This window comes from Triturus cristatus, chromosome 7, assembly GCF_964204655.1.
Source record: "Triturus cristatus chromosome 7, aTriCri1.1, whole genome shotgun sequence".
Lineage (NCBI taxonomy): Eukaryota > Metazoa > Chordata > Amphibia > Caudata > Salamandridae > Triturus > Triturus cristatus.
This window is the reverse complement of record NC_140590.1, coordinates 582,481,495-582,498,259: the sequence shown is the minus strand read 5'-3', so window position 1 is coordinate 582,498,259 and position 16,765 is coordinate 582,481,495. Positions and strand designations below refer to the sequence as shown.

Genomic DNA, 16,765 nt, shown 5'->3' with positions numbered 1-16,765 from the left:
TCCTACTCGATAGGACTAAATCTTCCTCCCCAATGGATCCTTTACCGCTAAAAATACTGAAGGAGTGCAGAAACAGCATTCTTCCGCCCATGTTGGAAGTCATGAATAGGGCTATTGTCCAGGGTTCCTTTCCACCAGTGTGGAAGAAGGCTATTGTAAAGCCTCTCCTTAAGAAATCGTCTTTGGATCCTGGCCTTCTTAAAAACTTCAGGCCAATCTCTCTGCTCCCGGCCCCTGCAAAAATATTGGAGGCACACCTCAACTCCCACCTCTCCACTTTTCTTGAGACCAGTGAGTATCTTGATAACACACAGCACGGATTCAGAAAGTACCACAGTACCCAATCCGCACTTACTGTTGTAGTAGACAACATCCGACGTAAAGTGGATAGTGGCCAAACTACAATACTGGTCCTATTAGATCTCACAGCTGCGTTCGATACCCTGTCTCCCGCCATTTTAACATCTCGGCTTAGGGAGGCAGGGGTTACTGGGCCGGCCTTGAATCTTCTTAACTCCTTTCTCCTTGGTAGAGAACGGAGAGTAAAGCTTGGAAATTTCCTCTCCCCTGCCAAGTCATTGCATTGTGGGGTGCCACAGGGGTCGGCCCTTAGTCCGACCCTGTTTAACATCTATGTGGCCCCCCTTGCTAGACTAGTAAGATCGCAGGGGATGGAGGTGGTGTCCTACGCCGACGACACCCAGATCATGGTGTCACTGGCTCATTCCTCTGTCCATACATCCGCCATTAGCTTTAGGTCATGCATGCAGCATGTGGCAGATTGGATGATCATCAATTCCCTAAAGCTAAATGGCGACAAGACAGAGGTCTTGGTCTTTGGGAAAGACCAAGATGTTTGGTCGAGCGAGTGGTGGCCTTCATCTCTTGGCACCTGCCCCACTCCCTCCCATTCAGCCAGAAATCTCGGCGTGGTCTTTGACACCTCACTCTCTATGATGCTCCAGGTAAATAGGACCGTGGCCACATGCTGGGGTGTTATCAGGATTCTAAATAGGATCCGTAACTAGCTGTCTCTCCAGGCTCGTAAGCAGATTGCAGTTGCTCTTGTTGGCTCCAGGCTCGATTATTGCAACTCCCTGTATGTGGAGTCCAACAAGGGCCTTATCCATCGACTGCAAATCGTGCAGAATGCTGCAGCACGTTTTGTTCTGGCCCTTCCCTTGGCATCTTCAGCCACGACTGCTATGAGAGATCTTCATTGGCTCCCTGTTCAGCATAGAGTCTTTTTTAAGATTCTATGTCTTACATACAGAGCTCTTGCGGCTGGCACGGACGATGCACTTGGGTCTCTGCTTACCCGCTATATCCCAACCAGATCTCTTCGATCTGCTGGGTTATTTCAATTGGTAGTGCCCCGCACAAGGCTAGCCAGATGGGGAGCGAGAGCTTTTTCTGTTGCCGCTCCTAAGCTCTGGAACTCTCTTCCAATTGAGGTCAAAACCCTTCCCTCAATTGATCTGTTCAAAAAGGCCCTTAAGACGTGGTACTTTACCAAAGCCTACTAAGGAGAGAATGCTGGTTTGATTCGCGAGCTGTATTATTTGAATTAGGCGCCTTGACGCCCATTGGGCAAAGTTCGCGCATGACAAAAATCATTTAATTCATTCATTCACTTCAAGGCCCACTGCAAGGCTTGCATGTGCCATCTGGCATGGTCGGAGAGCAAGATGTAGGAGGTGAGAAGGCCAAGAAGCATCAAAGCCATCCTCACTGAGACCCAGAATGGAGGCATAAACTTCGGAATCATAGGTCAAAGATTCTGGACATGTTGGTTCAGAGGAAAAACTAAAAAGCGCCCCATATCCAGTATGACTCAGATGAAAGTAAGCCCCTATGAAGGAGTCAAGTGTGATTTTGGCAGATTGAATGAGAACCCCAATGAGGTCAAGAGGTTTGCCACTGGAGGTGGTATTCGACCAACTATGGCTAGCCAGCTTTAGACAGCCAGTCCTCAAGGTAGGAGAAGACTGATAGCCCTGACCTCCGCAGATGAGCAGCAATCACTGCTATCACCTTTGTGAACACTCGAGGGGCACTGGTAAGGCTGAAAGTGAGCAAAGCAAACTGAAAAGGCTTATGGCCCACCTTGAACCTCAGGAAGAGCCTATGTTGCCTGAATGATGGGGATGTGAAATTAAGTATTTTGCCAACAATACTGGGCCCGGGTGCATAGTATGCTGACCCAGACTACACATAGACCAGTCACACTGGATCCTAATATGGCACTCCTGGGTCTCAATGATGAGTGCAGTGGAAGTTGTCCTACATAATTTGATGCCTTGGTTTTATCAATAGACCAGGACATCACACCTCACTGGTGACTGCATAAGGCCCCCACCTTAAAGAATGGTCAGACAGCATGAATTATTGTGAAAGGCTGAGAAACTTGAGTGTAACTCCAGGGGGTGCCTCCAGAAATACCACATGTTTTGTGGTCAACTGTGGGAATTCTCACATTGAAGGGCATTTAATTGTAACCAGTGTCTTTTGGTTACCGTTGTGTTCTTGAAATGTCTCTGCAATCAACTAGTTTTGGGCCAGATATCTATCTTGCGGGTACTGCTGTATATTATTTTGTACTGAAAATCAATAAAAAAGACTTAGAAAAGAAAAGCATCCTGCAGGTCCAGAACCACCATTCAGTCTCCAGGATCCAGAGCAGATAGAATCTTGGCCTGAGTGAGCATTTTGAATTTGTCCTTGTGCAGGAAGGCATTGAGAGGGTGAAGGTGTAGGTTAGGGTCGAGATCTCAGATCTTCTTGAGCAGAAGAAAGTAGAGAGAATAGCACCCCGCCCCCGCTTCTAAGGCAGGTACTCTCTCAATGGTGTATCTGGCTAAAAGAGCCTGAGCTTCCTGGCAAAAAACAGACCTATTGTTCTTGGAGGTGACCCAAGTAGGTGTCAGGTATGGTAGGTCGAAAAGGAATGGCAGGGCAGGGTATAGCCCCACTGGACACTCTGAAAGATCCATTTGTTGGTTGTAATATGAACGTGGCTGAGCCTGCTTCCTATCAGATGGCTGTGTACTGTTAACTGCACTATAAAGGGGTTTTCAAAGGTAGTTGCTGGGCAGGTGGAGGAATGGAATGTGCTCTACATCTCGGTCCAACCTCAAAAAGGCTGAGAGGCCTGTTGTGTGAGCAATAAGATGTGATACTGTCAAGATGCTAAGGACCTGACATATCCTCAAAAAGGGTGAAATGGTTAAGGGTATAGCCGAAGTGGATCTAAAAGGCCCAAAGAGCGTGCCCTGCTTGGCTCTATTGAAACACTTCAGTCTGCCTTCTCACCAAACATGTAGGAGCCGGCGAAAGGCATATCCGTTAAGGATGCCTGGACTTCCAGATCATTAGTGACGGCTGACTTGTCGACTGGAGGGGGTTGGGAGCTGTGAGGTGGGGCATCATGGTGTAGCCCAAGTGATTAAACGCGTGCCAGTGAGGGGTTCATTGAAGGGCAAGGGAGGTTCGGATGGTTGCCTGGTCAGGCTGCAGGACCTCTGTCAGCACATTCTTTTTTAAACTCCACAGAAGGGAGATGGAGGTCGGGGACCTCAGCTTCCCTTCTAATCACAGTTGCAAAATAAGTGCTTTTTACCTTTGCTGGACAGGAGGGGGGTGGGTTGGTAACCCAGTATTCTGCTAGCCTGGCTGATATGGGGTGATGCCCCGAAACTGGTTCCAGGATGTTTTCCGGTCCAGGGAGGACCGGACGTTGCAGTTCGGGCTGGACTGTTCCCATGGAGGGAAAGGGTCATGACTGATTTGCATATGGCTGGGTCCGAACTGGAATGGTGTGGCGAGCAAAATAATGATGGATTAAACCCATATCTGTGACTGGAGGTGAACGTTTGACAACGTTCAACATTCGGTCCATCATCTTTTTGCGCTGCATGTATCAGTTGCTGTCATCATCAGCATCATAGGGCGAGGTAAACTCTTCCCATCACTGCTATTGTCCGAGCCAAAAAGCTAGTGAAGTGTGTGTGCCCAACTGCGTGGGAGCAGAATTGTCTCTGATGGATTTAGAATGGGCAGTGGCACATCAAGATATGGACGTAGTATCGATCAAAATGAAGCTTGCTTGGAGTCGGATACTACAATGGGTGGCAGCTCCTCCTCCATTGCAGATTTCAGTGCCAGGCCCAAAGCCAGTACAGAACCCAGAAAAGTGACACAGGACTGCCAGTGGTAATTGGACTGGAAGTCCTGGCAGATCCTTCAGAACCGAAGACTAACCAGAGGGAGCCAGACTGTGCCAAAGATGTGCAATTATGGCCTCTGGAAAAGCTTTGACTTGCTGCGACATCGTTGATGGACTCAAGAAATCTGGGTGCATAACGATCAGGGATAGAATTGTCTCATCAGTGGAACTGGAGCACAGTGACACACTCGCATCTCCTCTGGAGAAAGAACCAGATGAATTTGATTGCATTAAAGATTTTTTGTTGAGAATGAGTTCAGGAGTGGGTCCATGCACTTTACTTCAGGTTGGAGTGGGACTGGCGAGATAATATCAGTATGTAACAGTCCTTTGCAAGGTTAAAAACCTGAATACTTAAAACCTTGTAGGAAAATCTATTTACAGAGCGTAGAGAGGAGGAGGGAAGCTTTGGATCAGCGTCTGAAGGCGCGAAAAGTTAGGAACTGATGTACACAGGTGGTGCTTGTATGTGGCTCTGTTTGTTACTTCCAGAGCAAAACGGGGTTGATGCAGAGTTGCAGATCACCCTCTACTGACACACAAGAGCACTGCTTTTGAGTTTCTGCATCCAGTCTGGTGCCTTGGGATATTCACAAGGTGAGGAATCTGCAGCTAGAAGTATCCATCAGAAAGAATGGTACTATAATAGCATTTATTGTATCTGCTGCATAACTGTTTTTGGTGAGTCTCCACCTCCTAAACTACCTCCTCGCGAAGCCATTGACTGCCCACCCTTGCTACTCTGTGGCCTAGGTTGGAGTGCCATAGCACATCAGACCCTGGGACAGAAGGGGAAAAATGACCCAACAACCTCAGTTGATGCTTGCTGCCCCATGGCCCCCAAATAAGTTCAGGTAAGCGGTTAGTTGCAGAGTTCTATGATGATATGACTATCATATATAGTAATGTTACTGCTTGGTATCAAATGTGAAAAATAGATTTTTATTTTTAATAGAACAAGTAGATTTCTGGAGCATATTGCCCCTAGGATAATTTGATACTAATAAAATTCAACACACCTGTACACCATAAAGATGAACCAAACCTGGCTCCAATTTAAGAACATGCTAAAGGCAAACCCCTTAAAAGCTACCCCTCCAATGACTTTCTTTGTATCATTGCCTTTGACCACATACAGCACTCTGCTGTCTTTGGCTAGGTGCATGCTGTCACAAATACCACATACAGTGAAAAGACAACAAAATGCTTACCTTCATTGAGGCATCCTTATCATTCAGTGGCCTTAAATAGACAGGCACAGGTAGATTTTTCATCTTGTTTTCATTTTGGTTATCACTGGCCCCCTAATTAAAAACAAATAATAAAACATATGAATAGAATGCTGTTTTGCAAATAATCAGACAGTGGAATTTTTAAATGGGAGCATCAAGTTCAGTCTTTTCTTGGAAGTAATAAGGAAAATATATTAATTCTGGGTCTGTTAAATAGATATGGAACTTTACGTTTCATTAAAGGGTCACCAAAATTGAAAGCTAATTTCTGTTTTCTGTACTCAGTGGACGCTTAGTGTGCAATCCTTTTCAGCAAAAAACTGGACCTAAGAAGTTGAGCTGCATCAGTTTGGATGCAGTGTAAACACAAAACGTATTCTGAACTTACTGCTGACCGACCAACCACTAGCTTCCTTCAATCGATATACACCACTCTTATTCTCACTCCTCAAAGAGCCTCCCGACAGTCAGCAGAAAAATCCTTTGTGCCCAATTGTTGTGAATAATCATGTTTGGTAGAAAATATAATTACAACCTTCAGTAACAGACTGAGGATTGTAATGTTAAGGCCCTTAAGCATGTGCTTCGAGCATGAAGTTGGAAATCAGTTTCAGTATGTATTCATGACATTAATGTTTGGCATTTGTCATTTATAAACTTTGAATCTCAGGTCTAAACATCCTATGTAATAATAACTAGAAACATATGAGCATTTACTAGTGATAGCACTGTATAATTAATTTGTTGTGCTGCGTGAAAAAGGTAGATAAAGTTTCAGTGATGCATGCCAAAAGTAATAAACCATATTTGAAGTGAAATAACCATGCTAGTTATATATGGAATACAGTTTTGTTTTCAATGGTCTATAGTTATCAATCAATCAATCAATTTATCTTTATTCGGATACAGTAATGATCCATAAAAGTACAACATCACTAATGATATACATATAGCATACAATCTTCTCTCGAGCAAAAAATGATTGAAAAATAAGAGCATGTAATACATTTATAAAATGGGTATCGTGAATCCTATACATAGCTAAAAAGTAAAATTTAAAAATGGGAGTGGGTTTGACCAGTGGTTCGTAGGATGACCAGCAATCTTACTGTACAAAGACGCAAAATGTAAACTTTAGAGCACTGTGCAAAATAGGCAATTTGTAAACATCCGACTGTGTAAATAACAAATTAGTCGTTGGGTACTATAAAAGCCCTGTATATGCTGATGTTAATAAATTGCTGATGGGCAGTAATATGTCTTGGGTAAACTGTAAGAGTGTCCTCAACGTTGCTGTGCAAAAATAGCAGACACGTAAACATAATTATAATGCAAAACAATTTGTAGCAACCAGCTTTGAGCAAAATAAACATGTCTTAGCTAGCCATGATCAAAAGAGTTTTACATATTAGTAGCATTTTTCAAAGGGTGAGCATAGAGGCTCGAGATTTAACAGCTGTTATTAAAAAGGAACTAACACGATAGATCATATCCTCGCTGCCCAGTTGCAGTATTTCTTCGTATGCAGAGTTGTAATTAGTCGTCCCATTTGCCTTAAAATAGGGGATTAGATACTGTTTAGTGTACCTTACATAAAATCTGCAGGAGAATAAAAAATGTGGTAGGGTTTGTTTGCAGCCATCACCACATGGGCAAACTGTCTCCTCCAGATTTTTCTTAAAGCCAATAGGGAAACATAGCAGATATTTTACACTATTGTGCCTAAGACGGAAGAGCAAACACCTGTTCCATCTCCCAATGTTTTTTCTTAAATACTCCTGTGGTTTTAAGTGGTTGGTACCTACTGTCCTCAGGATGGAGATATATCTAATAATGGATGGCTTACTAAACTCAGCCTTTACTCTGTCAATACGATATAGATCATATAATGCATCCCTTGCTGATTTTAGGATTATATTTTCGGCGGCAGAGGGGAAAGAAAAGCTATGTTCTAGATGTATACTGGCTAAACTTTTATAAACAGCGTTAAGCCAGGGTATATATTTACCCCTATCGCATCTCAGGCAGTCTGTTATAATTCGTTGGGTTAAGATGGCAGCAGGGTTGCGCCATATCTTCAGCCAGAATAAGGCAGGACGAGATTTAATGAAATCTTCTACATAGTGTAGATTCAATTCTTTGTGGCATAAGAAGGTGGGTGATGAAATTTGTGCCCCAAGTAACCTTCTGCAGAATCTGTTTTCTTCAGATTGTATCCCACTGCAGTCCACGAACCCCCAAACTTCAGAGCCATAGGTCGCGGTAGGCAGACACTGGGTTCTATAGATCTGCAGTAGTGGGGTCACTACGTCTGCCTTTTTAGGTTGTCGCAGGCTGATTATAGAATTGATTGCCATACCTAGTTTGTTTCTGCCTCTGGCTACATGCGATTTCCATGAGCCTGTGTCAGAGAAGACTAGGCCAAGATAAGGAAAAGTGCTCGTGCTTTTTAAGAGATCGGTTCCGATCCTTATGTTCTTTGCGAGGTATTTTTTGGGTCCACATGGCATTATAAACGATTTGTTAAAATTGGTACGTAATCCCAACTCTTCCATAAAAGATACAAAACCGGAGATTAAAATACGTAATGTTTTAGGTGTGCGACCCATGAGGACCGCATCGTCTGCATATAAAAGTGCAGGGTACAGTTGACCGTTAATTTTTGGTACGTCACTAGTTAATTCGGTCAGGGAATTATTCAATTCATTAATATAAAGAATAAAAAGCAGAGGGGCCAAGACACACCCTTGTCTGACCCCTCTGCCAATTAAAATGTCCCTGGAGACCTCCCCTTCATTGTTGGTCTATAGTTATATCGGAATGGAATGGGCCAAAACAAGAGCCCAAACAATTTCCTTGTATTTTAAGAAAAAATACTTAATGTTTAAATATGAAATCACTATTATTCAGAAAGCAATCCGTGCTATTGAATAACATTTGTGAATGCACAAATATAAACTTAACACCCAGACATTTTATAACTAATCTATATCCTTATAAGGTAATTTTGGTGCACTTTAGTAACTGGAATAGGTGAAAGCTTAGTCCAGCAGAAGGTGAAAGGGTTAAAGGAATAAAACACTCAAATGAAAACAGTTGCACAGGCAAATAAAGTACCGTACTGACCAAGGAAATTGTGTTTAGTTATATTAAGGTACCAGCTGGAAAGTGACTAAGATTGAATGCAGGCAATATTCCCATAAGAATAAAATATGCACACAAATCCACTAAGGATTTTGGTTTCAGCCCCTACGAAACAGTTTATTCCATTCCATAGTGATGAAACAAATGTACAATACAACAAAATGCTCATGTGGCATACACATATATACATACAATGAATTTCTTCCATCCACTACAAAAGGATCTGGAAATGGGCAGAACTTTGTGAGATAATAAAGTTTAGGGTACAGCAGAGGGTTGGCACACTAGACCGTGTTAGTTTCATACTCATGCATTTTCTCGATGTCCTCAGATGAATTTGATGTAGTGATATTTGAGAAAGATGAACATATTCTGGTGAAAGAAATAGGATACCACATACTTGGATGTGCCTCTATGTTCTTTCCTGTTCGTTGTTTTGTTGCCTGAGAAAGATCTCATACCAGTTGTTTTAGAGCAGGACTAGCGTACTTTATAGGGCTTCTGATTAGACCCTAGCACTAGTATTACTGGAGTGGTCACAAGGCATGATGAACAAGTCACTTACTTTTGATCCTCGCATTAGAACAGTGTTTCCCAAACCGTGGGTCATGAGCCGATTTCTTGGGGGGAGGATCATGTCCGAGCAAAAAATAAAGATGCCTTGAAATTATGTGTTTATCTTGTCTCATTTCTGGTGCTTCAACGACAGAGGTCATATGTTAGGTTATGTCTTCTGACAAGTTGTTGCTTATTCTTTTAACATGGGAATGGGATTTACTTTTCTTTCTCTGACTACAAAGTTAGAGGTGTTTTTAAAGGGAATTATGTAACAATCTTAGAATGTCTTGTTTTGCAACACACAACAAAATGTAAATACCTTTAAATGAACTGTATAAATTCAGCAGTTAGGAAAGCAAAAATGAAGTAGAAGTTTTTGGGAATTCTGAAATTTGCTGGGAACAGAGATTTCAATAGGCTTAAAACAAATAAAGCCACTTGAGAGGTGACGCTTAAATTATAAATATTCACGGAAACCCAATTTCCACACAAAATAATTTGAGTGCTGTATATAGTATACTTTTAGCAGTAAAGGGGAATGCTGTGCAAAGTTAGAGGCCATTCCAATGGAAAATATGCTGTCTGTTAATGACAATGCGCTACCACACAATGCTTCTGCTATATTGAAAATGACGCCTCCTCATATCCATTAAAGGTAGGTGGGTCGATAAATTCGATTGTTTTTAAAAAGTGTGTTGTGGTTCGAAAAAGTTTGGGAACCACTGCATTGGAATTTTCCCCTGCGGCAGACTGGATACAGAAAATCTTGTGCAGCACTTCAGCGTACCAGTAGATAGCACCGATGGACGTTGGCCATGTCGGAAGTGAAGTGAACAGTACTGATATAGGTGCAAACCTGGAGCGCTGACATCAGTTTCTTTCGTGGTGGAGCCACACCTGAATGATGTGACTAGTGTGCAGACAGCCAACAGGCTTTAGGGTGAAGAGCCAAATTACAGGGTCAGTGAAGAATCTGCGGTTAGAGAGTCTCTACCAGAAAAAGCATTACCAAAGGTAAGTGGCTTGTTCTTCTGAAAGAGACTTCTTACCGCAGATTCTTCACCTTAAATTAGACACCTAAGCAGTATCTCCTGGGAGGGAGGTCTGCGAACAGTCTCAAAACAGAAAGTTCTGGAGGACTGAACGGACAAAATGCCAGACTCGACCGACATAGCTGTCCAAGCAGTAGTGCTTCACAAATGTGTGAAGTGATGCCCAGGACAGGTATCCCTCATGCTTACACAGTAATAGCCAACTTGGCCCTGGTGGAATTTGACCGTAGCCCCTATGGAGGCTGCCTCTTAGCTAGTGCAAAGCAGATTTTGATGAAGAGTACAATCCATCAAGAGATGGTCTGTTTCTGCACCCCCCTTGCCTTTTTTCGCTCCAGCGAACCCAATGAAAAGCTGATTGTCCACCGCATGTTCTTTGGTGCGATCGATGTAAAATTAAAGGATCTTTTTGTTTCCAAACAATTGAGTCTCTCAACTTTCTCAGAAGGAGGAGGTGGGGTGAAAAATGTCAGTAGCATGATGATTTGGTCGACATAGAAAGGAGTCACCACTTGCGGTAGAAAGAAGGCACTTGTCCAAAGAACTAATTTGTCAGTGTAGAGGCTAGTTTATGGAGGTGTAACCGAAAGAGCTTGAAGCTCACTGACCCTCCTGGTTAATGTAATGGCCACCAAGAATACTGTCTTAAAGGACAATAGTACAGAGAACGGCTATGCAGGGTCTCAAATGGGTGACACATAAGGAATGTCAGAACCAGATTCAGGTTCCATTGGGGCATGAAAAAAGGGGTAGGAAGGAACAAATGTTGCAAACTCTCAAGTAAATGTGTCACAACAGGTGACTTGAACAGTGATGGCAAATCCAGTAGTCACAAAGAAGCAGAGATGGCAGAAAGATAACCTTTAACTGTTCTCAAGGCAAAGCCTTCCACGGCTAACAACACAAACAGCACCTCCGACTAGGATGGCGTAAGTGGATCAAAATTTCAGGAGGAACACCAAGTCATAAATCTGTCCCCCATGGCAGGAGTATACAGCTTTTGCTAAGGGGCACCTGGCTGCCAGGATGACATCACAGATGACGGAGCAAGATCAAAAGCATTAAACCGTCACCGCTCAATTTCTAGTCATTAAGGTGGAGCATGCGCAAGTTTGGATGCACAACCATGTTGCTGTAACAGAAGGTCCTCCCAAAAGGGCAGCCTGATTGGCTGAGAGATGCTCATGCTTCAGAGTTCAGAATACTAAACCCTTCTTGCTCAAACCAGAGCCACCAGGATAACTTTGGTCCTGCTGGTACTGCTCTTCCTGTGACCACGGGGCATGAATGGAATAGGTGAAAAGGCATACAGGAGTCCCGGGTTCCAGTCTAATTAGAATACATGTCCGAGCAAGAGCAGCTGTGGAAACTCCAAAGGACAGAAGTGCCAACAGTGCGCGTTCAGTGGTGGTGAATAGATTAAGCCAAGGTTGTGTCCATTCTCGGAAGAGACTTAGCGCCATCTCCGAATGTAGTTGCCAATCATGATCTGCAAGGCATCGGTGGCTGAGTTAGTCTGGTTGGCGTTTAGAGATCACGCCAGGTGCTGCATGACCAGAAAATGTCCTGGTACTTCAGTCAAGTCCAGAGGGGCAGGGACTCATGAAACAGTATCCAATACTCCACTCTGCTTGTTGCAAAACCCTATGGCAGTGGTGCTGTCCGTGAACACCTGAACTAGCCTTCCCTTGATGGATGGGAGGACGTCCTTCAAAGCCAAGCAAACAGTCCTCAGCTCCAGAAGATTTGTATGAAGTTGAGATTCTGCTGGAGACCAGCGTTCTCTTATGTCCACCTCCCCCAGGTGGCTGACCCAACCCAGAAGTGATCCATCAGTCATCACTGTGAGCTAAAGGTGGGGCAGGGAGAGGGGGGTCTGCCACTGATCCAAATGACAGTTCATTAACCACCACTGCAGATCTTTTGTATACTTCTATGAAATCTGGACCAGGCGAGAGAGATTCCCCAGGTGCTGAGCCCACTGGAACTTCAGATTCCACTACAGAAACCACATCTGCCATCAAGCGTACTTCACCAGCAGGATGCAGGAGGCCAAAAGACGCAGCAGTCTCAAAGTCAGTCTCACCGAATTTCAGGACCGAGGTAGAAACAAGATCATAGCCAAATATCCTGGGCTGTCGGCTACGGAGGGTAAGCAAACAACTACACTGTGTCCAGAATAGCTCTAATAAAAGGACCTTCTGAGGAGTCACGTGTGACTTTGGCATGCTGATAGTGAACCCCAGTAAGTGCATTAGATTTACCGTAATCTGGAGGTGGGCAACAACTGCCAGTGGTGAGACTGCCTTCCACAGCCGGGCTTCAATGCAGGGGAAGATTGAGACCACTGACCTCCGGCAGATGTGCTGCAACCTCTTTTGGGAGCATTTGAAGTGCACTAGTAAGGCAAAAGGGGAGCACAGCAAACTGGAAATCCCCATGGCCTACTATGAACCGCAGGTAACACCTGTGGGCTTGCAGGACAGGGATGTGGAAATCCACATCGTAAAGGTCCAAGAGCTTCCATCCAGTCTCCAGGGTCCTGGGCAGACATACCCTGAGCTAAGGTGAGCATTCTGTATTTCTCTTTCTGTAGGAAAGAGTTGAGAGGTCAAAGATCGAGGATAGTATGGAGGCATCTGTCCTTTTTTTATATCAAAAGTAGCATGAATAACAACCACGCCCTACTTCTGATGCTGGCACCCTTAGATGGCACCATTACCAAAAAGAGCCTGCACTTCCTAATGGAGTAAGGAAAGATGGCCCTCTGTCAGCTGTTTTGGAAATGGTAGCAAGGGTGGAGCGGTTTCCAGGAATGAAAGGGCATAACTCCTCTGATGTGATTTTATATAACTAATGACAAGGGCGTCTAGGTGCTGATATCCACATTGGAGGAGAGTTGGCAAAAGAAGAAAAAGAAACTGATCTATGAAGAAGGAAAGCATGATATATTAAAAATCCAAGTCTTAAGAACCTTTCTGAACTGGAGCAGTTCTGAAGAGTTTTTTTTGGTGCAAAGCAAAGGAATTCAACAGTTTAGATGTAGTAATGATGAAACATCTGCTTTCCCAGCTGGCCAACCTAAACCTAGGGACAATTGCGAGGTTCGCAGTAGAGGAAAGACGAGTATAGGGCATACCAGCGGAACTTGTGTTTGAAATACTCGGGTCCAGAGACGTGCAAGGACCTCAAGGCGAAGCACCAAGTTTTAAAATCAGTCTGCTTCCTTATGGGAACCCAGTGAAGCGAAACAAGTGACTGTTTGGCAGACTTGCATCTGAGGATCCCTACTAGGAGTAGGTGTGCCGCTTTCTCAAGGATCTGTAGTTTCCACGGAAATCCTTTCTAAAAAATTAGTGAACAAAGTATTGCAATAATCTAATTCGGACACGACGAGAGCCAAGACCACTGTCTTTTGAAGCTCATGCTCACTTTCCTAAGCGGTTTTAAAATTAGGAAGGTAAAGGAAGTGGTGACATTAATCAGGTTCTTGAAAGATAGAGGTATCAAAAATTATTCCCACATTTTTTGCTTTGGTGGTGGGTGTGGGATGCACACTTAATTCTTGTGGCCATCAACTAGGTGATTCAATACAATTTGAAGCTCCCGCTTGTTAGAGGTTATTTCTTCCCACTGGGGCAGGTTGTGCCTGATCCGGTCACCAACAGGATGGGTGTGCTGCGTAGAGGATCTATTAAAGAGGTTTGGAGGCTGAGGCAGCCATGTGTGCACCACATATCCCCTCTGGGATCAGTTTCCTCAGCCACAAAAGGCCTGGGAAGCTTGTTGGCCTCGGGGGTAAATTTTAGTATTGCAGACACCCATGGAAGCCATGGCCATGGAATCAGAGAAAGAACTGTTGCCGGGAACCCAAGGAAAGTTCATGGGATCTGGTGGCGACTCGGGTATCTTTGAAATGCTTGACTACAGTGGCTGCCTCTGCAGCAAATAGTCAGGAGCCATCAAAGGTGAAGTAAATCAGAGGGGATTGGACAGCCCCGGAAAAGCCAGTGGACCTCAAACAGCCGTGGAGATGGAGTGATACTGTTGAGGCCAAGGCCCTAACCTAGTGAGTCAGTGCTGTCCAGTCCACACTAAATGGTAAACTACGCTGCATCCCAGGTAATCAACCAATGTCTGGTTCAGAATAGCTCGCCCCTCTTCAGGAAGCATGGGAAGCAGCTGTGCAACCAAATCCCACAAGGCAAGACTGTATTGGCCTAGAGACATGCAGAGTTCATTGATCACTATGACAAACTGGTAGAAAAGATGATCCGCTACACAAAGGTATCCAGCCTCTTGGATTCCCTATTCAGTGGGACAGTAGGAAATGCTTGAAGTTTACCTAGGCTGTCAAAACCTGCATCACCAGGCTCTCGGTAGAGGGATGCTGGGAAAGGAAGTCTGGGTCTCTGGTGTGGGCCGATGTCAGCAGACAATCATTCTATGCACAGAGCCCCTGTGCAAGGTTTAGCACAGGGAAAGATGCGCCCTTCTACATCGCATGGCACGGAGGAGAAATCAGACCAGAGTCTGAAGAGGTGTCCATGCCACTGTCCTCACCCAGCTCCTGGTACCAGTTTCCTCCTGGTATCATCCTCCAGGAGGCCTTAACTCTCTTCACCATCCCCTTGCTAAGACTTCTTGTGCTTCTTGGAATTAGCCAGCTTCAAAGACAATGACTTGGAGCAGGATGACGATCGTTCGTAGGGACGGCTATGAGAATGGGCCAGAGATTTCCCTCAGAACTGGGACCAGAGCGGAGCCTCCTGCTGCCTCGTCGCCAGGAGCTTCATCCACGTTCAGGTGGATCTAGAAAGAAAGGGCTAGGAATGTACACTGCATGCTGGTAAAAATCTCCCTACACATGACAGATATTAAGGTTATTATTTTTGAAGATAGATCCTGTACTTAGACAGGTCTTCTTTACAGAAGTTGCATGGAAAGCAGAAGTACTGTCACTGAAACTTCAGGAGAAAAGTGACAGCCAAGGACTTCATGGTTTATCAGTTGAAGGGGTGATAAGAACTGGGCATTGTAACAAAAAAGATGAATAAATAAATAAAAGGAGAGAATAAAATAAAAGAGGGATACAGATCAATAAAGAGGAGTGAAAGAACAAACATAAGATTAAAAGAAAGAGGAGAAAAATGTGAACGACAAACATGAAATTTCAAGGAAAAGAAGAGAAAACTAAAATGCGGATACTATACAAGAGAAGCAGAACTTGAGAAAAAAGCAGAACAAAAAAATGTGATAGCAAGAAAAAAACAATTCACAAGCTAGACAAATAACTGATGGGAAAAGACAGAAAGAAAAGGATCAAAGAGCACATAGAAATACATTAGGAAGAGGAAAAGGAAGTATGCAAACAATGAAAATGAAACGAGAAATACATTAGGCAATAGGAAGAAAAAAACAAAATGGTGCACATTGCAAAATAATTTACATACCTGTAACTACGGTTATCCAGTATTGGTATCTTTCATAGATTCTCATGCCTGTATCATTCCCCGTTGTTGAGATGGGAGTCCCACGGTACCATAATCTTGCAGTTTTCAAATAATGCCATAGGCTATAATGGCCCTGAGCAATGTTTTATATAGCCCATCTATGTTCTTTTTAATAAAAGGACTACATGTTGAATGCAGCCAATCAGCTGCTAGCACTCTCTAGAATCTTCCCAGTAGAGACAGTTTTCCTCTAATTCTACCAGCAAAACTGAGAATTGAGTGTCTTAATAAATAAATGGAAACAGCCTCTACAGGGTGGAGGGTGGGTGCATGTGATCCTATGAAAGATACCAATACTGGATACACGTATTTACAGGTATTTTTTTATCCTGTATTGGGGTATCTTTCATAGATTCACATGCCTGAATCAGAGTAGCAAGCAGTCGCATCCAATTTTTGTTTGTCTGTTGCAGATAGTGGGTGACTCCTATCACGTAGTGAACCCCCAATATCCGAGGTAACAAGAAAAACCCCCAGAGGGCTATACCTGTGCGTACTGTTATGTTTATCAGTGTAAGGCATATACTCTTAAATGAAGGGTAAAATATCACTTGTATACTAGCATTTGCATATACGCAGCATTAGCGAGAGAAAAGGGAAAGAAACAATAGCGTAACTAATAGTACATCTTACTTAGTTATGCTTTATATCTTCCAATACATGCCGGTATTTGAAACCACCATAATAGCAACAGTCTCTTTCAAATGGCCAGAAAGAGGCTTACTCTAATGGAAGAGATGATGGAGCACCGCCTGGCCTAACGCTGCATCTGCATCCTGTGCAGATTCCAGGCAATAGTGCTGCGTAAAAGTATGAGTGGTACTCCAGGTTGCAGCACGACAGATCCTTTCCAGAGTTACTCACGCGAAGAGTGCCACTAATGTAGCAACAGCTCTTTCCAAAGGTTTGTTAGAATTGACGTGACAGAACTGTATAGCAGCCGATATCCATCTTGCAATAGTGGCTTTTTTTTATTGCAGTAATTCTCTGACTTGGCCATAGGTAACAAGTAATTGATCAGTGTTTCGAATGTCCTTCGTT

At 43.8% G+C, this 16,765-nt stretch overlaps 1 protein-coding gene across 3 annotated transcripts in view; it reads right to left on the bottom strand.

Moving 5' to 3' along the window:
- The window catches only part of SPAG9 (sperm associated antigen 9), a 1,633,747-nt gene that overhangs the window by 899,946 nt on the left and 717,036 nt on the right, over positions 1-16,765 (bottom strand). For all 3 annotated transcript variants that reach the window (XM_085617154.1, XM_085617155.1, XM_085617156.1), the window contains one exon: positions 5,437-5,529. In XM_085617154.1, the coding sequence (XP_085473280.1) occupies positions 5,437-5,529 (93 nt within the window). The remainder of the gene's footprint in view (positions 1-5,436; positions 5,530-16,765) is intronic.